This window comes from Falco naumanni, chromosome 2 (genome assembly GCF_017639655.2).
Source record: "Falco naumanni isolate bFalNau1 chromosome 2, bFalNau1.pat, whole genome shotgun sequence".
NCBI classification, from domain to species: Eukaryota; Metazoa; Chordata; class Aves; order Falconiformes; family Falconidae; genus Falco; species Falco naumanni.
The window spans coordinates 75,802,579-75,827,149 of record NC_054055.1 but is presented as its reverse complement, the minus strand read 5'-3'; the positions used below and the strand labels follow the sequence as shown (position 1 = coordinate 75,827,149).

The window sequence follows — 24,571 nt, the reverse complement described above, 5'->3', positions numbered from 1 at the left end:
TTCTTGCCTTGAGTTTGTAGTATGAACCAGATTATATTAATGGCCTGCAATTATTTTATATTCAGCACTCCTGTACTGCAATCACTTAGAAGTGTCAAAATTTCAGCTGTCATTGACTTCTGTAAAATGTAAAAATATTAATTTTCATGTTCAATTTTTTTCCTGGTCTATGTTCCTGTTAAGACTTAGATTCTGTAATGTGATGTTTGCAGATGGATCCCTGCATCTCCTTGAGAGCTTCACTGACAGTCCATGCAGGATAGGAGCTCAGTGTCATGTGTCAGTTTGCAGCCTTCGGTTTTATCAGTCTCCAAAAATAACTTCACTGATGTAGTTTATAAGCAAGTCTGGTTTTCTTTACAAAGAATAGTGTTTCTATTGGAATAAAGAAACCAGAAGCTTTTGTGTTAACTGAAAAGGAAAATCTTGTGAGACAAGTGGTTACTTTTCTTTTAGAAAAGTACAAAATAGTTGTAATTAACAGTTCAAACTACATAAATGTACTTAATTACCAAGATGAAGTGAAAACATAATTATTTTTGTGACCTGTTACTGTTATTATTTAGTCCCAGAAATTCTGATAATCTTATTTGTGGTATTTTCAGTAATTATTTTTTTTCTTTTTAAATCTGGAGTGCTGAACTTTGATGTTTCTACTCTTACCAATTTCTGGTTTTTTGCATACCTTTTTGGCAATTCAGCTGCTAGGAAGGGTTATAAACATAAGCTTGAAAAATCCAGATTGGATCAGAAGTTTGGAAGATGAGATGAATCTAGAGAAGATTAACATTGGGCTGCCTTCATCGACAAGTTCCACTCTGCTTTGTGAAGATGCTGAGGTTACTGCAGACTATGATATGGAAGGTTTGTTGAAGTAAAACATTCCTCATTTTTAAATGCTTATAGTTCTAAATAATGTGGTTGATTTAATGCATATATCGGTACTTTAACAAGCTTCTGCCTACCTGAACCACATAAATTAGAGATCTCATTATTTCCAACAGTATCTTGAGAATTTGTTGAGCAATGTCAGTTTGCACTGTATCTCTAGGTCTTACTCATTTGCTGACATTCTTTTTATTCTTTTCACTTTATCATGTGACCTACCATCTCAGGGTCAGTTTATTCAGGCAGCTTCTACTGTTCATGGAGACACTCTATAAGCAGGATACACACAAGTTCAGAGTGCAAAACAATTATTTTTTTGCCAATACACATAATAGATTAGTAGGACTAATGAGCTCCCATGCTAAGCATTGATATGTTTACCACCCCCAAAAAGACACATGTTGTGCCTTTGACAGGCAGGCAAATATGAGTCAGGCAAGGAAACCTTCAGCCTCTGTTGCTGCTTGGAACAGGCTGATCTTTGGCATTGATGAGTTGCTGTTCTCTGGTTCCCTGGGTTTTGCTGGTTTTGTTTTGTCCCTGAAGGTTTTTTATCTTTTCATGTCATACTTTTCTAGCAGAATCCTCAAGTTGCTGAATATCACTGTTGCAGCAATTGTGCCTCTGCATTTTTGCTTTACTTTGCTTACATTTTTCTAATCTATGTGCTTTGTTAAAGCTTATTTTTTAATCAATTAATTTTTATGAAAGGTCTGCTTTTCTACATTAAAAAATGTAGACGTACTTTTGGCTTCTTGGCCAGTAAAATAGCTGTTTTTTGAACAGCAGCAAAAAAGCGCACACACCTCTTACCTGCTTACACTTCCTGTGCGTATTGCATTTCCATATGTATTTTACAGGGTGGTTTTTTTTAAATTTTTGAACAGATATACTTTCTAGATTTAGTCAGTGTGTCTATATTGATTTATTCCATGTTTAAGTAGCTTATTTGCTTTGAATTTCTATCCAAGCTTCTTAGTGGCAAGCATTATGTTGCAAAAGTTTCAAGAAAAGGGATGGCAGCTATGTGTACTTGCAAGAGTAGAGTAAGTTTTTTTTTGTATAGGTATTTCTTAAAGGAATATAGGTGTTGGTAAGGGTACAGATATGGGAAACCTGTGTGAAAAGTTGGAATTTGCATTAGTCTGTGTCATAAGATACTTCATCTGTTTGCAATGCAGGTAGGAAACAGGACTCTTAAGAGTTTAGATGCCTGTATGATTGGGTTTTTTTATTAATAATCCTATGTAAAATGGTATGATTCCCTTAAAGTGTGAGATCTCAAATCCCACAAGACTCTTAAATGAGGAGCTAGTATCTAATTAGGAGCCTTGTTACTCTTTATTGCCAAGCACTGCAGAGTTAAAGCTGGAACCTAGTTCCTGTAGCTGAAGAGAGAGAAGCCTAGAACTTATGGAAGAAAGGATCACTATGATCTTACTGGACCGTGGTGGGATATTTATCTATTTTTGGCATTTTTAATATTAACGTACCAATATCAGAAATTGACAGTTTACTTTTCAAAGACACATCCATATTGAACCTTTTTTTTTAAACATCATTCCACCTTTTCAAACAGAAGGTATTACAAATAGCAGGTATCTTGAAATCCCCTGCCCAGCCTTCTGAAGAATGGTAAGTGAAGCTTGCCATCTGTTGCAAACCAGGAAAATAATTTCTGCAAAGGTAATTCTTGGTAAAGCTAATTGTTTCTTAAATTAAGCAATGTTACAGTTGCCACATTATTATAATTACCTATAATAGATACTGTGCATCTGGAGTATTTTCAACTGGTTTGAGTACACATGTGTTCTTCATGTTTGATTTTATGATGCAAGAATCGTACTTTGGTTGTTGAGCCTAATTCCTTGGAACTTGGCTTTTGGCAGAAAATCCCATGCCCAGAATCAGTTTATAATTTCTCCACTTTCAGTAATTATTGTTCCCTTTATTTTACATGCTTTTTCTTTTTTGGGGTGGGGTTTGTTATTTAGGAGACATTGATGACTACAGTGCCGAAGTAGAAGAAATCCTTCCTCAGCATTTACAGCCAACTTCAAGCTCTGGTCTTGGAACCTCCCCAAGCTCTTCACCACGTTCCAGTCCTTGTCAATCCCCTACGCTGTCAGAAGGACCTACGCTCCCAGTGAGACCGAGCCGAGCACCAGCAAAAACTCCTGGGCCACCTGTTTCCACACACAGTGTGTATTACATTGCTTGACTGCCTGTATTACTACTATGCAATTTGGCAGCTGTATAGCCCAGTGGTAAAATACAAGCTTATAGATTATTTTTATTAGTGTCTTTAGGTTAATATAAAAGGCTGGTCTTGCTATCATCTAGCATTTTACACATAAGTGGCCTTGGGTAAATCACCTCATTCTTTGTGTCTCTGTTTTCCTAATGGGCAGTGGAAGAGCTTTGTTTCCTGAGTCTTAATTTGGTACACCATCCACTGGTCTATGCTGCTGTAAACTACCTAACTTGCTTTAGTTCTTTAGCATTTCATCATGAAAGTGGCATCTCAAAAAGTTATATGATTGATAGGCTTTCTAAGTTGATTAGTTTGAAACCTTGCAATGTGTCAGTATAATCCTAGGTCACTTTAGTCATATTCTTCAAATACAGCCCATTTCAATTAATGCTCCTGTCAGCTGAAATATGTAAGTTGTAATCAATAGATTTGTGAAGTGGGTGTATAATATGAAAGCTTCTGTTTAAACACAGCTTTATTTTAGCGACAAAGTGGACATTCAGAATTACAGTGTTTGGAATGGCTTTTAGAACACTTCCTTTCAATATAATTTGGAGTAATTTTGCAAAGACTGCTAAAATGCCTTCCGCATTCTCCTTGTAACATTCTTTCCAGAGCACTTAGTTCACAGATAAGGGCCGAAATACAGATTTGGAACTCTGCAATTTGTAAGAATGTTCAGGATTCCATGAAAAGCATATACTGATAAAAACACGTAAAACAAAAATCTTGTTTTAGGTGATCTGCTTATTTTCACCATTGGTTTATTCCTCTTGTTTTCCCTCTCTCAAAAACTTCTGTATCTTTGTTGCCAGGGCTGGGAACAGAATGTTCTCTCTGTGAAAATAACTTTCTATTAGAAAATCTTTACAGTGATTAGAATGTACAAGTGATTAATTTTTGCATTGTTTTCTGTCATGTTCTTCAGCTGAATTGCAGCTTGGTACCCAGCAGAAAGAGTCCTCGCAGAGCTTGGAGCCTAAGCGTCCTCCACCACCTCGCCCTGTTGCTCCCCCTGCACGCCCTGCTCCTCCACAGAGGCCACCTCCACCATCAGGTAATGCGGTGACTTATATCAGGTGATCAGGAATATTTTGTTTCAAGTCTGTGGGATGAACTTTGAAGTCTGCACCCAAACTACATGTTATATTGTTGGTTTGGGGCTCAGTGGAACATACCGTTTTTTCACTGAAATATTTAGTTGGTACATTTAATATCAATAATGGCATGGGAAATAACAGCATTTTCCAGTACCATTTAAATATTATTGTCTTTGCCTAGTGAAGAAGTTTTAAAGTTTTTATAAACTTATTTTTACAGTTTAAATATGTGGGCTTCCTACAGCAGTATTTACTCAACATTTTCATTTTTATAGCATCTTAATTTTTAAAATAAAATGTAAATAATCTTGTGCATTCATTGGTTTTATATTCCTTTAATTTTGGCATCAGTATGTATGCATTTTGCCATGTCCAGGTTCTTAATGTAGAGTTCATCTGGATCATCTGAAAATGTAAGCAATTGAGCACTAAAAGAAACTGGATGTTCAGAAGCATACGGGCAACGTAGTTAATAACAAACTGACCCTTGTCATTTTTAACTTTCTCATTCTTTTTCTTCCCTCTTTACTGTACTGATATTTTTCATTATTGCTGCACTCATTTCTTAAATACTGTAAGGCGGTAGGAGTCCTGCACCTGCTAGAAAGGAATTTGGAGGTAATGATTTTAATTGTTTTCGGATATGACTACATAGCAAAACTACTATGATGGTCTGTTGTGACAGTACTTAACATGATGATGTCCAAAGGTATAAAACTGGGTAATTTTTGAATGTCAATGTAATTTCTTTCTCTGGGTTTCTATCCCCCTCTGAATTACATTTGACTTTTTAGTGAAAAAATATTTATCCAGAAGTTGGTACAATATAGTCAGAAAGATTAAAGTTGTTCCAGGTTTTTATTATTTTGTCCTGGTCAAAATACACCCAGCTAACAGTTGTGTGAAAGCAGAAACTTGTCTTTAGTTGTGAAAAGGCTAGCTTTTTTCCTCACAGGCCATGAAAAGGAGCATTGTAAAATGGATTGTGATTGCAGCTACTTGCAGTGATTATCCATTAATTAATTGTTCAAGTTGAAACGACTGCTGATCTGGCCCAGTTTCCCCTGGATGATCACCAGTTAACACAGAGCTCCAAATCACTGAGCTATATTTGTCTCTAAGCTGAACACTAACATATGGGTAGTTTATTTTCTCTTTCCAAGTCTGAAATGTGCTCCCAAGCCCTTCCCAGAGACATGAAACACCCTCCATAGTTCTCGGAATCAATGTGCAAGTGTACTTCAGAAACACAAACTTAGCAAAGGAATTTATTTGGTTACTTTGAAGGCACTCGAGAGCTACAGGTCTTTACAAAGTAACAAAATCCTGAAATAATTCTCCCCTAATTCCTTCCCCTTTGGTAATGCTGAGGGCCTTATCCAACCCTTCAGGCTAGTTTAATTTTTTCCAGCTTGATCTGGTTTTGCATGTAATAACAACTCACATGTTCTCAGAAGTGCTGCTTCTTGAAACTAATCTTTGTCCTTTGTCACATGTTTCATAGATGAGCTGTCCTGCCTGGACTTAAATCAACTCATTAATACATGGGATAGAGTGAGAATACTTAGTGGCTCTGAAATACTTTCTTAATGGCTTTTCAGACACTGCCACTCAGTTGGTAGGAAAGAGAGATTTTTGAGAAAATAATTCAAAAGCTTTGAGCAATCTCAGAAAATAAGTAAACTATATTGCGTAATGTATAAGTATCAGCTAACTTATTCTGACATCAGGTGGAGAGAGGGAGGAGGTAATGCCAAAGGCTTAGAAAATAGCCAATTTATACTTAATGTGCAACATACGTGAGATTTAATATATTGTACTACTTCAGTCCTATAGTTTTGTGTGCACTGACACAATCGTGTTTGCCTAGTTTTGTCTCAATTGTGCAAAGACTAGCCTTCTTTTTTTACCCTCTTTCCCAACATAGCTTTCCATAAAGAATTGTAACTTGCATAAAGCTTGCTTTTTATGCAGTCTTTTAAAAGAGATTGTGTTTTGTTTTCGTTCATCTATTATCCTGACCTAACGCTCATCCCACTTTTTCTGTCCTCTTCATTTTCCACTCATGGCACACATTTATAAGACATAATACTTTGTTTTTCAGTGGTACCTGAGCTCAGCTGTGAGCAAGCTAGCACAGGACTGGAAGCAGTATAAATGTCAGTGTGTTACTATGCTTGGGGAAATAGTGTCTGTTTCTCCTACCTTGAATGAAGGCTTCTAAAGCACTGAGAAGATATCCCTGTGTACTGTATAAGTGTTATCAAACTTTGGTTTTAGACTTCTGTAGCACATACAAAGTAATATTGATCATATCTTTAAAACTGTGCATTAGCAGTGGTTTTTTGCTCATGTGTTTTAACCTTTTTGCCCTGGAGTGCTTCACTCCCTTCAATGCCCATAACATTTATTCAAATGGCTCAATATGCTTTGAAATGGGAACGGGATTTAGGCATCTAAATTGGTTTTTTTTGAGAGTCTGGTCATATTTTACATCAGAAGTAACTTAGAATACAAGGAAACAAAGCTATGTACTCATTGCAGGGGTTTGCAAAGTGTAGAGTTTTTGCCTGCTAATACAAAAGAGTTCCACTGAGGATTTAATAAGGTCTCAGATATTTATAGTTTACAAATGTCGCACTCTGTTCACCCAAGATTTTTTGAAATAAATTACAGGGTAAATTCTTACAGAACATGAAAAGTTATGAAGGCTGATAATTTTCAATTACTTGAAGTTTTTAAAATAAAATTTTGGGTTTTTTTCTCCTTAATAGTATTAGTCAGACTTTTCCTGATTAATGCATGAAAAGCTTATAGTTGTCTTTTATCATTGGTTTAAACTGTCAAAATGGGGTTAAGATTGAGAGAATGGACAGTATTTTCGGTATATACAATAATTTGGATAAAATGCATTACATTTTCACGTGATTATCCTCCAAATTAAAAAAATAAACCTAGAAAATACAGTAATAAAGTGGACATTAAAAAAATGCAAGTACATTAAGCTATGAAAATACATGCACCCAAGCAGCAAGTACTTATTGATGTACACTGATATTTACAGTCACTCATTAAACTTAGCCTTGCAAGAACCATTCAACATCTTTTTCCCCTGTAGCTGGGTGTTGTTGGTTTTTTTTTTCAGAGCAGAGTTCAGATTGTTTGGGTGCCTTAGGATATGGCAGTCATTTTGAAAAAAACTTTTTTTGTTTTGTTTTGTTTTTTTAAATATGGGGAAGAGCACCTTTCTTCTTTTCTTGCTGAAGATGGAATGTTCAGTAATGGAGGAGACAAGAAGCCTTAATGCTAAAATAGTAAAAGCATTGTTCAAATGCAGACAAATGGCCTAGATTTCATATATATACACACACGCGCGCGCATGCACATATATGCACATTTTACGTTGTGAAACGTAGGGGTTGTTTTATTTTCCGTTGAGCTAATGTGTAAATGTAATCTTTGCAAAACATGCAGTTCTGTCTAAAAGATGTCAGGGCATAAATTATGGGTTGTTTCTGTGTAAATCCAACCCCTTTCCTGAAAATACTATTTAAAACAAATATTTGATAACTTTACTTGCAAAATACTGTTTAAAACTGCAATAGAGAATCCAAGCTATATACAGACTACAGTAACAGTTTAAAATGATACCAAAAAATGTGAGATTAAAATCTTACTATAATGCCAATTGTGATTGCATTATCACAGCACCAAAATTTTGCTTTATCACTGTTGAAGAGTATTATTACTAAGTGAAAATTGGGATATTTGACCTTTATGCCCTTTCTCTTCCGTATAATGAATATTTTTACATTCGCAAAATCTTTTAAAATCCTTATGGGTAGAAGACTTTCTCCGTGTGGTGCACCACTATAGGAATATATTGGTCAAAGAGGTTCTCTGCCTTCCTTCTCTGGAAAGGAGTTTACTTTATTAATCATCTTGCATAAACCAAGATTTCCTTAACAAGAGCATCCTGAAAATACCTATTCAAAGTATGGACTGAGTTGAGCTTTGGGAGAGGAAAGTACAGAAGATCTGTGAAATGAACAGGCTGGTTCCCTGCTCTTGGAGAGATTTTATTGTATCCATTTCCGTTAATACTCTAATTTGAATTTAGCTTTATGTCTCTGTATACCACAGAGGGTTCAGAGTTGTGTCCTGTACTCTGCTGGGCTGCTCTCCATCTCCCTTTATTTTCCTCCACTTAGCAGGTAGGCTTCTCATAGCCTATGGATTACCACTTTCTTTTCTCCCCCCAAGGATTCCTCTGGGTTACATAGGATAAGGGCAGAGCTAGTACCTGAAAGCAACAAAATGTTCTCAGGCAGTGCTGTCCTCCTTACAAACGCTCTCTGTTCACCGCTCCTCAGTGCTGCTTCTCTTACGGAGAAGTTCACTGTCAGGAACTTTTGCAATGGAAATCTAATGTTACTTGGCAGAGCCCGGAACTCACCCAGAATATATGACATATGCTAGTATTTAACATCTTTGAACCAGATGTTCAGCAAAACCAGAGAGCTGACATCTCTGGAAATAATCACATACCAGCCTCATCTGCAGTCTTCACTCTTCCTACTCCGAGTGACACCTCCACCCATATCTGACAAAATTCACAGCACTCTTTCCAGATCATAGAGAACTCCTGAGCAGATACCACACATTGGCACATGATGAGAAAGCATGAGGCTGTGTCATCGCTAAGGCAAAAGTTGCTTTTAAGGTAGGCTTCGTGAACACTGGCTCCCTTTCCTTCCTCTATACTTGAGCCACTCCAGAGTTGCCAGATATTACTGCTACTTTTTCCTATGCGCATGCCTTAAGGATTTCTCCTTGCATACCATCTAGTGTCATCTATGTCCTGCCATGTTTTTACCATACAATTTTATGGACCCAGTATATGCTTGATCATATTGCAGAAATAAAATGATTCAGCATGGGTATGCATGATTGAAAATCTTCTTTCTCTCAATCTGAACTGTAACATCTATTATGCACCAGGTGATACAGCTTTCCCAAGTACAGAGTGCTGCTTGGAGATAACTTAATGATACAAATCTGTAGGATACAATGCATTATATAAAGTGGGAAACTTATTTCTTCCATAAAATCGCTTATTCAAATGTAGTCTTGACAGAAACATACTACATAGTATTCTCCTAAATTGCAGGAAGCGGGCTTAATGTAGCAAGATGTAACTGATGATGTACCTGTTTATTTTCAAGTGTTTGAGTGTAGGTATATGGTCTGCTTTAGGAGAGTTTCAAGACTGACATTTAATACCATTCTGAATTGACAAAAGTTTGTGGAGAGTGAATACTGAAGAAATGAAATTCTCTTTCAACTGTAATGTAAAATTGAAATAATAGCATGTTTCTAAACATGATCGTACTTGCTGATCTCTAATTTGTATCAGTCTGGTTTCCCCATGCCATTACAAACAGTTATCTCCTACAAGTAACTATAATCTAGCAAGGCCATTTTTACATTACGTAAAGCTGTCTTGTGGCAGTGTTCTTTCTGGTTTTACTTTCTCAATCTACTGCTTTTCTTATGCAATGTACAGCTTCTCTTCTTTCTCTGAAAAGGTCTTGGAGCTCCTCCCAGTCCTGGGGTAGCTAGGAGAGAAGTAGAAGGTAACATAACAATTTTTGTATTCTAGAAACGGATTTCTAATTTAATACCTGAGCAATGTTATTTCCCTTGTGATACTAAAGGTGGTTTCATGAAGGTTTTTATTGTGTAGGATCTTTCTTCTTTTATGTAACATAGTTTTCAGACAGCCAAGTTGCTTCCTGTTTTTCAGTGGTGTGAATTGTTATAGAAGGCAGTCTTCATTATGAAAAATGAAGTGAAAATTTAGAATGTACTAATCAAGAAGAATGCTTTCAAGGCTGGCTCTCGAAATAAGTTATAGCTGACTGATTGCTAGAGAAGTACTATACCTGTAACTAATAAGGAATCTAGGAAGCCTAATTTTTCATGAAGAACAACATATGTTCATATATTTTGGGGAGAGAAACTTCCATTTAACTAATTTAGCCTGTAAATTAATATTTTGTCTCTTTCCAGATAGCACAGTGCAGATATTTTGGTTCTGATGCCTATATGTGTGACATACATTTATGAAAAGCATTTCTCTTGCATTACTCTAGTTGGAGTATGTTTGTATAGTGCTGAATGGGTCCCGTTTTAGCCGTGCCAGCAGAGTCAAGTTTTTGGGTTTCTTCCTATACCCTCAGGAATGTGTCCCTTTGTAGCAAATACAGGTACAGCTATAGAAGTCCTAATACAGTCACGATCAAGATGTCCTCCTGTATACTGCAATTAATTTTGGCTATATCACTGGTTCATTTTTTAAATTGGCAAAATCACTATATGCATAGAATAGTTCAGGTTGGAAGGGACCTCTGGTGGTTATCTAGCCCAACCTCCTGCTCAGAACAGGGTAAACTGGTGCCAGGTTGCTCAGGGTACAAGTTGCATTACTGAGAACTGTACCCAGAAACCCATTCTAACTGATTCTAAGAAAGCAGGGTTGTCTGACAACTGGAAGCCGATTTGATAAACTGTCTTATGTACCACAGAGTATTCCTTCCAGTTACTGTAACTGACATGGTGATTTTACCTTCCTGGGAAATAGGCAACAGAAACACAAGCCAGAATCCTAAACCTCTTTGCCTGTTAGAAATTGTGCACTTGTCTGAGGTAAAGGTAATTTTTTCATATCTTGCACTTCACAACTTGAATGTTGCATACAAGGTTGTCATTAGCATCAGCATGTAAATGGTGAGGTTGGTGCTGTAATATATTTATCCCGTAAACAAAGAGAGTAGGTTCAGGAAGTTTGGTGTAGACCCTGTAGATTGCTGAACCATGTGTAACTACAGATGCTCTTCTGATCGCATGATTTTTTTGAATCAGCATGTTACATAAGTTCTTTTTGTTTTAAAGACTGCTGCTAGAATATTGGCAGAATATACTACAAAAGAAAACAACTACTTCTAGCACCATTGAGAACACAGGGTACCTGTACAAGTGGGTGTCTTTTGCTTGCAACAAATAGGAGGTGATTTGACTTAATTTGTAATTAAAAGGGTCAAATTACTTCACGTGTGCTGGGGGTTAAGAGTGTGCTAGAGTAACAGCTTAGTTGATGGATAGACTTTAGAATGTAACAGCTTTAAAAAAAAAATCACTAATGTCTTTTTGCTCCCATTTCCATTAGTGATAATGTACTGTTGCCATATGATACCTGTTTTTAGCTTATCTAACAAAGATAATCTAATTTTTTTCCATGCTTCAAAGCACAAAAAAGTCCTGGAACACAAAGAAAAGATAACTTAGGTAATAGAAATACATGCTTTGTACTAATTATAATACAGAAAGAAGTTGATTTTGAAATATGTTCTAAATCAGCAATCTCTGATATCTGTTCCAGTTCGTAATCAGCCTCCACCTTCAACTGGAATTTCAAGTGCAGGAACTGCTGGATATGGTGCAACCAGACCGGTAGGTATTCTGTCTTAAAATAATTCCCCCCTAGGTTTCTACAGTTTATTATGCTGGCAGTGGGGTTTTGTAAGTCATAACAGATGTAAGAAAACTGTGAAATTGACTAGTCATTTTACAGCTTATATGAGTTAATTCCCTCAGCAGTTCTTTTCTTTTGACTAAAAATACTCTAGAATATATGTACTGGACATGACTTTATTGTTTTGCACTCTATGCAGTCATGTCATAGGCTCCCAAATAATACTGCATTTTACATCCACTTTCAAATAACTGCAAAGTGCAAAGTTATTCTTTGTATTATGTGTTCCTGTTGACTACGTTGCTGATCTGGTATGATAAATTGTATCATCTGTGCTGATGCTGAGATGTATATCCTGATGGCAGTTAATTGCTTGCAGGTGGCTAATGTATTATATAGGCAGTTGATGTATTATATTGCTGATTGCTTAATGTATAATGAAATTTTGTGCCTTGTAAAAATTAATTTTGATGAAGGTCTTCAGGTAAAAATGAAACATTCGACTTTCAACAAAACATTCAACAAACGTTAGTTCTGCATTTCATTCTTTTATTTGTGGAACTGAAGTAAGTGAATGAAGGAATTATGGGCGCTTGAATGCTTCACTACAAGCAAGAAAACAAGCAGTGGAAGACATCTGCCTTAGTTCTTTTCACAGCAGCAAGTACGAACCTTGTGTTAGGGAAGGAGAAAGTGTTTTAATAGCTACAGGTCTTCTTAAAGAATTACTAAGAAATGGTATTGTTTGTTGATAATTCTTTAGGACTGCACGGTATTGCAGATAGAATTTTTGCAGCAGCTTGAAGGACTTTTTTTTCTATATCTACATCAGCCACAGTGTTTGTGCTTACTTTGTTTCCTTTGTTGTGGTGGTTCCAGGCTCTTTGACTTAGATCATACGTCTTTATACCTAGATGTTTTATAGACTAAAAAGCAGCAAAAGTTGGCTCTTTCCTACCAGTTTCTTGGTCATTAGAGAATTTTTGTTTTCCTTCCCTAAGGCATTTTGTTCTTCTCATTGGGATAATGTTCACAATGACACTGACAGGAGGGAGAGCACACATATGAGTCTTTAGTAAGGCTAAAAAAGCATTCTGTTTCCATAAATGTCAGTGGGATGGACACTGATGAGGCTTTTCACCTATCTACAAATACAACACCTTTTCTTTAATTCTTTATCTTTCCTTCAGGTAAAGTGATAGACCAGTTGTCAGGAATGAGAAAGAGAGTGAAGAAGCCATTAAAATAAAGATACAACTAATCACAAGAGTTTAAGTTAAATCCATGTAAATTTGTTTTAGAAAAGGTTGTAGAGTCCTTTTCTACCTTTTAAATGTGCAGGGAACAGAAGAACGCTGCCAGCTGTGCAGAGATATCAGAGTTCTTGTAGAACTTAAAGGAGCTGTAGCTTACTGGTATTGCCATTTCTATTGTACTCTTGTACAGCATTGAAACCACTGTTGAAAGCCACCAGTGAAATCGCTTTTTGCTAATTCATTTTTCTCAAAGAGGTTGATTCTCACAGTGAACAGTTCTTGATCTTTGCACTTTTTGTTGTTTTCCCAGAAATGTAAAATGCCCTCTTCTAAAATTTGGATAAAGAAAACCTGGTATACACAGGAGATAATGTACTAATTTATCACCATGTGCCTCTTTTTTTTTTTTAATCTGGGGCCAGCACAGGATTTGCGGTTTCTAAATCCAAATAATTCAATAAAAAAAAAAAAATCTGGTGTACAGAAGAAACTCTACCAATATCTTGGAATTAACATAAGTGCAAGAATTTTTGTTCCTATTGTCAAGACAGAAAAAAAATGTAGTACTGTTCTCTTGTGCTATGCTTCTCAACACCCAGGCTGGACTGCAATTAGAGCTTCTTGCCAGGTTCTAGGAAGAGCCACGGTGCTGCAGTCACCAACATAATTTAATAGACAAAGCTGACTGCATCTCTTCTTTTGCAAACATTGAGATTTTTTTCTAAAAAAACCCAAGCAAACCAAACCAACCAACCAAACAAACCCCCCCACAACAAACCAACCAAACAAATGTACTAGAAGGTATGAACAAACACCTTAAGATCTGCCTGGCTTTTCAAGCCTTATCTCAGTCCTTGTTTGGATTCCTAGTTGACGTGGCTTCCTTCCTTTCCCCCAGGTATTTTTTGGGCAGCATTTCATGGCAAGGACTCCAGGACCGGGGACAGCAGCTTCCCACCGTGTGGTCCTGAGGGATATTTCAGACTGCATTTCTGTTTCTTTTCTGTTCCTTTTTGATGTATGTTTTTTAAAATGTGCTTTGGCATTTAATCCAATCATCCTTCTGCCTACTTTCAGAGTATTCAAAAAAATGATAACATGCATCTTGGCAACTAAAAGGAAGACAAATATTTCAGAGGTTAGGTAGTTTAAAGCATTTAGAAAGTTGTTAAATGGACTCAGCCAAGCATAATGAATCAGATGTTATACAAAGGCTTGGAAGTACAGTGCATACATTTAGTAAATGTAAGATCAAGGATGATACTTGTTTTGTAGTAGTGAATTTTCTTTGCTTGTTTTTAAGTCATGTTTGTTTAGAGAGTTGTGTAACAGGGTTTGCTGCGAAAACCATTTCTAGAACATGCACTGTTACTAAGATTTTGTCAGAATATACCAAGTACACAAAATTTTAGAGGAAACAAATCTTACAAACTGTCTTGCCTCATGATCTTCCCACCCCCCCCACCCCTCTGAAATCTAGCATTTTTATTCTAATGTTTTACATTCACCTTTCAAGTGTGGTGCTTGTAATACACTTGGCTTCAGTTATAATCTGGAATAATTTTCATATTTCTCTGTAAATAATGATGTAGACTTTTAGATTTTGTTTTATGAGAGCATTTCTGTTCCCAGCATATTAACTTCTATTCCAACAAGTTTGGGAAGACTCCAGCCTTCAAATGAGGCCAAATGTATGTTTCATTAATACTGTTTGCTGAGGAACAGGAGTAACTGCCTTACAGTTAGCAAACATAAGTTTCAGAAAAAAGAACTAACCATTTTTTTTATGCATATCTTGGACTTCCACTATATAAAATTGACTGTAACTGCTATTTGCAAATGGCAGGCTGTAATTATAGCCTAAAAAGTAGATGGCATCTACAATCTGCATTGACGGTGGGTTGTCAATGTGACCTTACAAGATCTCCAAATAAATTAGTTACTGTTGGTTTTGTTGCTTACAACAATTCACAGACTTAGGTAGAATTAACTTATTAATACTAGCAAACTAATAAGGGTTTCTAGCATTGCTGCACAGGTAAATATTTATATAAAGTTGAAGACTTGTAAATATCCTTTGCTTTGAATTGAACGCTCATAATGTTTTGAGAATATATTCTTTGCTTTTGTTTGAGTGTAAGAAGTTTATTCAGCAACTCGTATCAAAGAATTTATTTTTCACAGAGTCCTAATTATCCTGAATCATTCAGCAGTAGATGGCTACAGATCCAAAGTAGAACTAAAATACTTTATTTTTACCAATTATTATGGCAGACTGTTCCACCTCGAGCTGGAGTTATTAGTGCACCACAAAGCCATGTCCGTCCCTCTGGGGGAAGACCAGCTCCTGAACCTCAGACCAAACCAGCTGAACCACCAAGGGGTAAGTTTACTTTAGAAGTTAAATATAAAGTTAAAAAGTACAAGTCTGGTTTGAATGCTTTTCAACATCTGTTTTCAGCAGATGTCTTTGTTTTTCTCTGTAGAAATTAAGATTCTTGAACATAGTAACATTTGGCAGTTTCTGCTAATCATCCACAAGTATTGTAAACCCTTATCAGATAATAGGCAGCAGTCAGGTGAGTTCTGGACCCATAGATTTCATCTTTTCAAGAGAAACTTCGATCAGATTGCTGTGGTTTGGTGTGAGCATATTGGTGTGTCCTGTCATGTGTGTTGATCACTGGACCATTCTCTGCACTGGTTGCTCTGTAATCATAATACCTGGAATAGTGTTTATGTTTGACTCTCAAAGCCACTTCCTAAACTTAAAGGGTTTTTAAAGTTGTATTAATATCAAAGTATGCGTTTATAACAGTGACTTCCAAAATACTTTTAAATACAACTGAAGGACTGTTGTGGTTTAACCCTGGCCGGCAACCTGGCACCACGCATCAGCTCGCTCACTCCCCTCTCACCCAGAGGGATGGGGAGGAGAGGTGGAAAGGTATGTAAAACTCAAGGGTTGAGAAGGACAATTTAATAACTGAAATAGAATAAAAATGAAAAAACAATAATAACAACGATGACAGTAACAGTTATAATGAAAAGGGGGGAGGGAAAGAATAAAATCCAGAGGGAAAGGAAGAAAGGAACATGCGGTGCACAATGCTCACTGCCCACCAACCGATGCCCAGCCAGTCCCCCAGCAATGACCTGCCCACCCCGGCCACTCCGCAGGTAGATATACCAGGCATGGCATCCCACGGCATGGAATACCTCTGGCTAGTTCGGGTCAGCTGCCCTGGCTGTGTCCTCTCCTGATTGCTTGTGCCCCTCCAGCCTTTTCGCTAACATGGCCTGAGCAACTTACATCTCACACCAAAGCCAAAGTCTCACACCAAAGCCAAAACACAGCACCGCACTAGCTCCTGAGAAGATAATTAACTCCATCGCAGCTGAAACCAGGACAAGTACATTTAAGAATGACATGAGTTCTGATTCTCTATTTTGTATCTATAGTAATAATTTTTAATGCAGATATGCTGAGCTTTTGATGATTTCTAATCTAGTTGCCATGATCACTTGCTGTTCTTACAGCCCCTTCTGCAGTTCTGTCTGCTGCTTCCATAGCCACATGTTCTCCTTCATGCTATTCTTAAGATTTCTATTCGGTTCTTTGCAATGAAAAACACTCCAAATATACTTGCAGGCTCACCATTGCTTCCTGAACCACTAAAGCCTCAGGCTGCTGGACCTGCTCAGCCTACCACTCAGCCACCACCTGTGCTAAGGATGCAGGAGCCTCTGATACCTGTGGCATCGCATCCATCTCAGACAAGTGCCCCACCAAGTCTGGAACCCCCACAACCACCTCCTCGCAGCCGATCATCTCACAGTTTGCCTTCTGATTCTGCTCCTTCACAGCAGCAGGTAAGCAAAAAAACCCTTGTATACTTGTGTTTTCATTATGTAAATTAACACAGCTTGAACTGAATGCTGTAGATTTGTGAGAAACTCCTAGAGCAAGCAAAGAAACAAAAATAAAGGTCAAAAGATTGGATTCAAAGATTATCAGGCTCTAGTAGTATAATACTTAATTGCTTATGTATTGTCCATGAGTAAATAACATCTTAAATACTAAATGTTTAACTTAAGATTTCTTATGAGAGACTTACAACTTATGGACAGCTTGTTCTTAAAGTTATGCTGCTGTTTGACGACTTTGAATGGAAAAATACTCAGTCTAAGAAATTTAATTTTATAATGACACATGCATGACAACTGTATGTTAACTAGCTAACGCAGGTTTTGATTATAAAGTAAGCTTTATAGATTGCATGATGTGGTGCTTTATGTTGATGATTATTCATTGCAGGAAGATGATACTGATAAGATACTCAATAGAAATACATTTCTTCCCATTCCGCAATGTCAATTAAAATACAGAAACATATAAAACTTATCTGTGGGACGATTTAGTGTTATTTAAAAAAAAACCCACCTTTTCTAGGATAAGCCATAGTTTCTTGCTGCTGCTTAAAAATGCAGAAATAGATTTTCAGTGGTGTTTATATATACATAAGGCTAAACTTCTTCATTAAAGGCCAGTGCTTTTAGTTTTTACAGTCTCAGATGCTAGGCCAGATAACACACTATGTGAATAAAAGCATAAATTTATTAAAGTGATGGATTTGTGCCTACTTCTTACCAAGAGTAAATTTGTGGTTTTGTTTTTTGGTGTTCTTTTTTTTTTTAAACATAAACCTAGCTGTGGCTATTTATGACTACCTAAACTCTCATCAGTATTTTAGATTTTACTTTATGTCCACATCTGAAGCCCACTTTCACTAAAGGACTTAGTTAATACCTAGTTTGTACCACAATGAAGCGGCCAAATGCAGTCCTCAGGGAGTTGATTTTGAATTCTAATTGAAAAAATCTTTAAATGTTCTTCCTTTCTTTCTGCTGAACTTCTCTCTCTGCCTGTTAGCTTTTTTTCATTTTGGAAGCTTAGGCCAAAAAATGGAGGATATTTTTGGATATGCAGATAGAATATCAGGACTTTTTGTAGTTTGTTGTGAAGTATGAAGTGTTGCCAGCAGAGAATATACATGGAGGCATAAGGTACTTGAGAAGGTACCAATTTTGTGAACAGAAACAGATTGCATTGTGTCACTTTTGAGAGCCTCACACCTTCTAAATGTGGTTTTACCACTAATGATTCTTTGAAAGAGGTGCAAGCAGTTCTTTCAAAGTTGTTATGAAAGTTATGTTTACCTGTGTGTATACACAGAAATAAAAAATATGCTTAAGAACACTGTAAACAGGTTTTTGAGCTGTGTAATGCTGTGGCTATATTGTTAACAACATCCAGCTATCTGAGTTTAAGTTATAGTGTAAGGCTACTCTAGACTAATTTTCTCTTTGATAAATGCAGGCTGCGCAATCACAAGGAAGGCCCACTTTGAGCTTCATTTGTTGTCTCCAGCTTAATTTTTTTATTTCCCTTTTCTTTTTCTTTCTTTTTTTTAAACTTAGTTAAATTATGTTTATTTCCTTTCCTGATTATCATTTGTAAATATGAAGTTTTCTAATGAAAGATCTTTAAATAAATCCAAAGTCTTTTGAGAGGTAGTGGATTCCAAGCCCATCCTTTGATTCAAAGCTTGATTGTGTATTTAAGAGCCTAAATATCTCCTTTTATAAATAATTGCTTTTATACAGTGTGAATATTCAGGACCCTATAGATTACCAAGCAATACATTAAGGAAGAAAATTAGTTATTGTAAATAGATTTTATTTATTATAAATTAGGGAGAGTTTGGTTTTTGATTGAATGAGAAGTCTTACGTTTTTTTTCAGCTTGAAAAGCTGTTACTATAGATGAGTGATTATACCAACACAGTTCCCAGAATGAGGGCTATAGTGCTTCTCATGGTAATGGATGGTTAGAATTAGACTGTCTATAATTGGTCCTCAAAAAATAGCACAGTCAGCTGCACAATGAATGTCTGTGTGAAAATAACAGAATTGGCTTGAGCTGGGTTTTTTTACATTTGCAAGTCTTAGAATACAACAGAAATTTACAGTTTAGTATAGCATGTAATAAATATTTTTTGTTTGTATTCATATCTCAAAAAACAGTTTTATGAAAACTTGAAAGTATTTTTAACATGAGGTTGCTTTGTTACTTGGATTTTCTTCCTAATTTTCTTTCCTTTGATGTCTGTTTCTTTTTCACAAGCAGGAGCAACCATCAGGGTAACAGGTATCTGACTATTTACCAATCTTGTATGTGGTCTCCATCTATTTAAGCAGAAAAGATGTATGAATCTTGTTTTCATACATCTGCAGTTTCATCCACATTAAAAATCACCTGTCCACATTAATGAATTGACTGTCATACCATAGTTTGTTTTTTCCTTTGATAATGCAATTGGAATTGATACTGTTAACTGTATTTATTAGCACCATAGCAAATATTTTGCTTCATCATCTTTTATGAAACAATTGGAACCTCACGTATGTTGCTTAGTCACTGCTGAATCTCCTGGTCTCAGTCTATTTGGAAAAAAATTAGTAGGTGTTGGAGTTAATGTTTCTCTTTAATACAAATAAATCCTGATGCAATTGCACTGCCAAAATTTTTTCAAAGTAAAAAAAGTAAAACTCGTATCTCACATTTCTCAAAGAACGGAGAACTTAATATTACTCAAAGCAAAACATGCTACTGTTTGTTACAATTTTAAAAGCATTTCGTTCCAGAATTATTCTGAGAAATTTTTAACTTATGATAAAGAGCAATTGGGATTCATAATATCTTTGGGATCTTGTACTTTTTGATTACTTGGTTAATGAACACAGGACTTAACCAGCTGGTGCCAAGCTGCATATGATTTATATTCTTTCTACAGTTCAATTATTCACATTTCCCCACTCAGTCACTTGGTGCCTTTGTTTTAATATTGTTTTCCAAAACACTTACTATATACATATAAAAATACCAATATTGAACTACTCTATTTATAGTTTGGTAGCATTAGGCCTCATCTATTTTAGAAACACTCTGAGGTAGCAGTACCAGGGATGCATGTAACTGATACTGTTGGTTGAAAAAACCACCAGAAGAGCAAATACATTGTTGCCAGCATACTTTGTTTCTCCTACCAACCAATTCAAGCTACAACTGTAATTTTTAAAAAGAAATTGCTATGCTGGATTCACTGGGGGAAATGTATGATATTCTTACTATTCTATTCCTGAGAGTCTCTGAAGCCTGTAGACTAATTCTGCATAGATGCTTAGCTTCAAACTATTCACAATCAGTGCGGTAAAACCAAGATGTTTAAAGACTGAGGTTAAGCTGTAATAATGTCACATTGTAGTTGATAGTTTTAGTTAGCATCCTAGTTCAACAAAACATTAGTTAACAGAATTTTTATGTTAAAGATCCAAACTATTTGGGTATATTAAGGTGATGTGTTAAAAGGAAAAATTTGTTTGTGAAATTTAATTCACAGAAGCTGTCTTAAGTTAAGCTTAATTTTTTGCACTCATTTAATAAGCAGAAGCTCCAAACTCTGTTCTGTCAGTGTGATGACTTGAACAAAGGTAGATATTTAACCTTTTTGGACAGCTGTTACAAGGTATAAAAGTTGCATTGCTGTTTGAAGAAATTTATAAGAGACGGAATATTTTGTTTTTAAAAGATGAGAAGTTCTGTGGAAAAAATTTGGTATTATTCTAAACAATGATAACTTGCCATTTTAAAATATTACAAACTGGTGATCATACCTTCACCTGTCAAGAAGCACTGGAGATGCCTACAGATGCGTATGTCTACATGGAAATATCTGAAGTGCATATACTAATAACACTAATTTTTCCTTCCATTGTGATGCTTAAAGATTGCTTGTAACATCAGTGTTATAAACTCTCAAACAGTCAAACCTAGAGCTTTTTATTTCATATTTGCGCTGGGTTATCACTTGTTTAGAATACAATGTCATTTCCCAAGTTTCTTAAAGGTGGTCTTACACAATGTCCACTAGTGCTTTTGGCTAGGATTCTGACCTGCATGAAGGGAATTCAAGCTGCATCGACCGACAAGGGAGGGAAATGGTGTTTAACGACTAGTAGGCCCTTCTTCAGAGAAGGGGTTAAGAGTTACTGTTTTCCAGAAAAGAAGCAATAATTCCACTACAAGTGCATTGTGCAAGTTACAACCAAATTGTATGGAAGTTTCCGTTTAAGCCCCCAAGAGCTTCTTTTCTTCTCATAGAAGAGTGAGAAATGGGGAGTTAGTGATAATCTTAAAACAGCCAGCCATGTGATTACTAAGCACCTTGTTTTCTTTCCAGATCAAAACAAATGGAACGTACGGCTCTAAACTTGAAACACAGTTAAACAGTGACCCTTTTGAAGATTTGTCGTTTAAGCTGCTTGTGTCAAAGATGCAGACGTCTGTTCAAACATCACCTGTTCCCACTTTGAACCAAAAGGAGTTGATGCAGTTGCCTTCCGCAACACAAAGAGATGCTGATATTTTGAATACTGTAAATTGCATGCCAGCAACACCTCCTATTCCAACCTTTAACATATCCCAGGAACATAAGCGTAGCTCTCCAAATCCATTTACTACTGGACTGAACTGCACAAATCCGTTCACTGAAAGAACTCCTAATGCTGGAAACCCGTTTAGAACAGAAACACGAGAGTCTGAAATAACTTCACGTTTACTAGAAGGACGTGCTGCTTGCAATCCTTTCCCTTCTCTAAATCCCCCCAGCTGTAATACAAGCAAGCCTGCATTTTCTGTCGTTGCATCTGAAAACACTTTTTGCTTGCGAAGTAAATCTCTCATGGTAAAAAATGTACAGCCAAAAGGATGGGTAACGTTTGATGATGAGGAGGAAAATTTCAACATAAAGCTAAAGCCATCTAACAGTGTTCCAGATCTTAAGCGAATCAGTTCCAGGAAGTCAGCTGGATCTCCAGAGTTGCTGGGCACTGAACAAAATACTTTTCTTGGTTCAGACTTTAACTTTGATAATGACTGGAGTAAAAGTTCTACCGATTGCTTCTATACAATGCCAGCAAGAAGACTACCTGCACCTCCTATACCGTCACGACTAACCAGCAACAGATCCCCCGCAGATCCTTTCACTTCTTCGGCACCTAAGGTGTCACCAACACAAGATTTTACAGAAAGATAGGTGTTAAAAAATATAAGAGGTTATATTTGTTGATACATTTATCCAGTAGAATAATTGGGCATTTGAGATTATTCTGTGTGCAATAATTAATTGTCAAATGCACTGAAACTTAACTATTCATAAACAGCCACTATTGTTTGTGTGTAAATTTTGAATATGTATATATGGTAGAGCACAAAAAATTGTCTGAAATTTAATAAAATCCCGATGTAATAGTATTTGCATAGACAGAGAAAAGAAGGATGAACTACTAATCTCATTAAAATATACCAATCTTGGATATAGTTTTTGCTTAGGGAGCTCTCTCATTTTGATTCCCCTTTGTGGAATTTCAAAAAAAGAGGCTCCCTGCTGGTAGCCTCCCCACTCCCTTTTTACTGTTTTGTTAATTGATATTTATAAGTATTTACCAAAGAGCTGCCAAAGTTTGAGATTTGAATGTTGACAAGTATTGTTTAGAAGTTGTTTAATTTATAAGAGGCTATGGATATTTGTAAGGCTTATATTTGAACTTGAGGCACAACAAAAATGGTCTAATTTCAAAATAGAAACAAAACTTTGCATATTAATATATTCAATATTTCACTTTAATCTTCTGTGTCAGTACATTTCAGCTATTAAATCTTATTGTGACATATACTCACTATCATTACTTCAGAGTAATTGTTCCATATCATCCATTTATTCATCACTACTTTAAAGATACCTTCTTCAACAAATTGTAAACAACTGATAAAACAAATTTCTCCTCAACCTCTGGAAAAAAATTCCCCTTGGGTTTTGAGATACAAGCCAGTCTTTTCCGGTTGCAGACAACATGGTGGAGTTGGCTTGTCCCTCCTCTTTTGCCCTCTTAGAAGAGCTTTCTTGTCCTCCAGAAAGATCTGAGCGAAAGAACCAGCAGCTGTGTTGCAACATCAGAGAAGGAGAAAGTCATCTTATGTGATGGGGCTGTCTGTTTGGTACCCTCCCCATCTACCAGACTTACTGCTGTATTTTTTAAAATTGTACTTTGCAACAGGAGAGCAGTAAGCCTCTGAGCTGAATAATGTCATTCTGTCACTTCTGCAGTTAAAGCTAAGTAAGTGTCCTTGCCCAGAGGTGCTGGTGCTGCTTTGAGGCTAGTGAAGGCTAAGTCGCAGTTCTCCATATTATGCTATAAAAACGCAACTCTGTGCTTTTATGATTTTCTAAAGCTCATGTGAAATTACCTAAAATATGGTATGCTGTTATCTTGAGGCAATTTAAAATAACTGATTTCCTTAGCTTCACTTACATATGCTACAAAACCTTGCAGTTCTCCTCACAGTGTCTTAGGCCATAACTGGTATCCGCAGCTTCGTGCTTTTATCCGGAGCTGAAGGTGTCACATTGTCGTCTCTTGGGGGACTGCAAATCCACGCCTACACGCACTGGCTTACTTGCAAACAAACCGTACTGGTTCTGCAGAACCAGGGACTGAAACACAACATACTACTAGCATTATATTTATAGTAGCAAAATACACAGTGACAGTACTAGGTTGGTTTTTTTTAAAATTCTCAAATGCTATCAAAACATTATTTACGAAATAATTCACTCTTCCTTTAAAACAGTATATGCATAGCCACGAGCTGCAGTTGGATAGAGGAGTGATGATAGTGAGTTTTCTATCGTGCTTTTTTCCGTTCCCGTCATTCAGCAGTACTTGTACATGTTACGCAGCAGTGGTACTATGCGCTTTGTCCTCTGGTGTGTGATTGACCTTGGTTTAAACTGTTGCTATAAACATCTGTGTGATCGGTGTTTTGGTATATTCTTACATTAGCAAAACAATTGGGGAGGGGACACACTTTTTGCTAGTGGGAGTTACATGATAAATATGTTCTTTGTTGAATATTTAATTACAGTGACTAAAACCTACTGTTTAAAGTGTACCTGGTAGGCAGCACTCCTGCACCTTACAGGATTACGGAGATGGACAGCTGAGTACTGCAAAGATGGCAAGAGATGCTCCAAGCCCACATCTGTATATATATATAGCTAATCACTGTAACGTGTATTGACGGAAGCAACGACTAGCAGAAGCTCCGAAAAGACTTAAGAATCATAACCGAGACGCTCAACGCATCCTGGCGACCGCTGTGGCCGTGGCCCTGCGGGCCGGGGCGCCCCCGCTTGCGACACGCTGCTCGTGGCTGTCACCTCCCGGCGCCGCGCTGTGCCGCCGCCGCGGCGGGCAGCGTGCCCTGGCGACCCTGCGGCGGGCGGCGGTGTATTCGTGAAATAAACAGACCTGTCCTCGAGAAACGCGCTTTTCCTCTCTTTGTGCCGCGGGTGCTGTCCCGGGGCGCGCCGTGCCGCGGCACCGCCGGGCTCAGTGGGGGGGGCGCGGGCTCTTT

General features: G+C 36.9%; 1 protein-coding gene across 11 annotated transcripts in view; it reads left to right on the top strand.

Annotated features, from left to right (window-relative positions):
• Window positions 1-24,471, top strand: part of SYNJ1 (synaptojanin 1) — a 69,886-nt gene extending 45,415 nt beyond the window's left edge. For 2 of the 11 annotated variants that reach the window (XM_040584934.1, XM_040584928.1), the window contains exons 23-33: window positions 702-864; window positions 2,883-3,089; window positions 4,071-4,199; window positions 4,822-4,860; window positions 9,831-9,878; window positions 11,551-11,589; window positions 11,684-11,754; window positions 15,307-15,415; window positions 16,685-16,905; window positions 19,220-19,243; window positions 21,336-21,447. In XM_040584934.1, the coding sequence (XP_040440868.1) occupies window positions 702-864; window positions 2,883-3,089; window positions 4,071-4,199; window positions 4,822-4,860; window positions 9,831-9,878; window positions 11,551-11,589; window positions 11,684-11,754; window positions 15,307-15,415; window positions 16,685-16,905; window positions 19,220-19,240 (1,047 nt within the window). In that variant the 3' untranslated portion in view covers window positions 19,241-19,243; window positions 21,336-21,447. Of the gene's footprint in view, window positions 1-701; window positions 865-2,882; window positions 3,090-4,070; window positions 4,200-4,821; window positions 4,861-9,830; window positions 9,879-11,550; window positions 11,590-11,683; window positions 11,755-15,306; window positions 15,416-16,684; window positions 16,906-19,219; window positions 19,244-21,335 lie in introns of all 11 variants that reach the window. The other 9 variants (XM_040584931.1, XM_040584924.1, XM_040584935.1 and 6 more) reach the window with 6 other exon arrangements.
• Window positions 24,472-24,571: the final 100 nt, after the last annotated feature.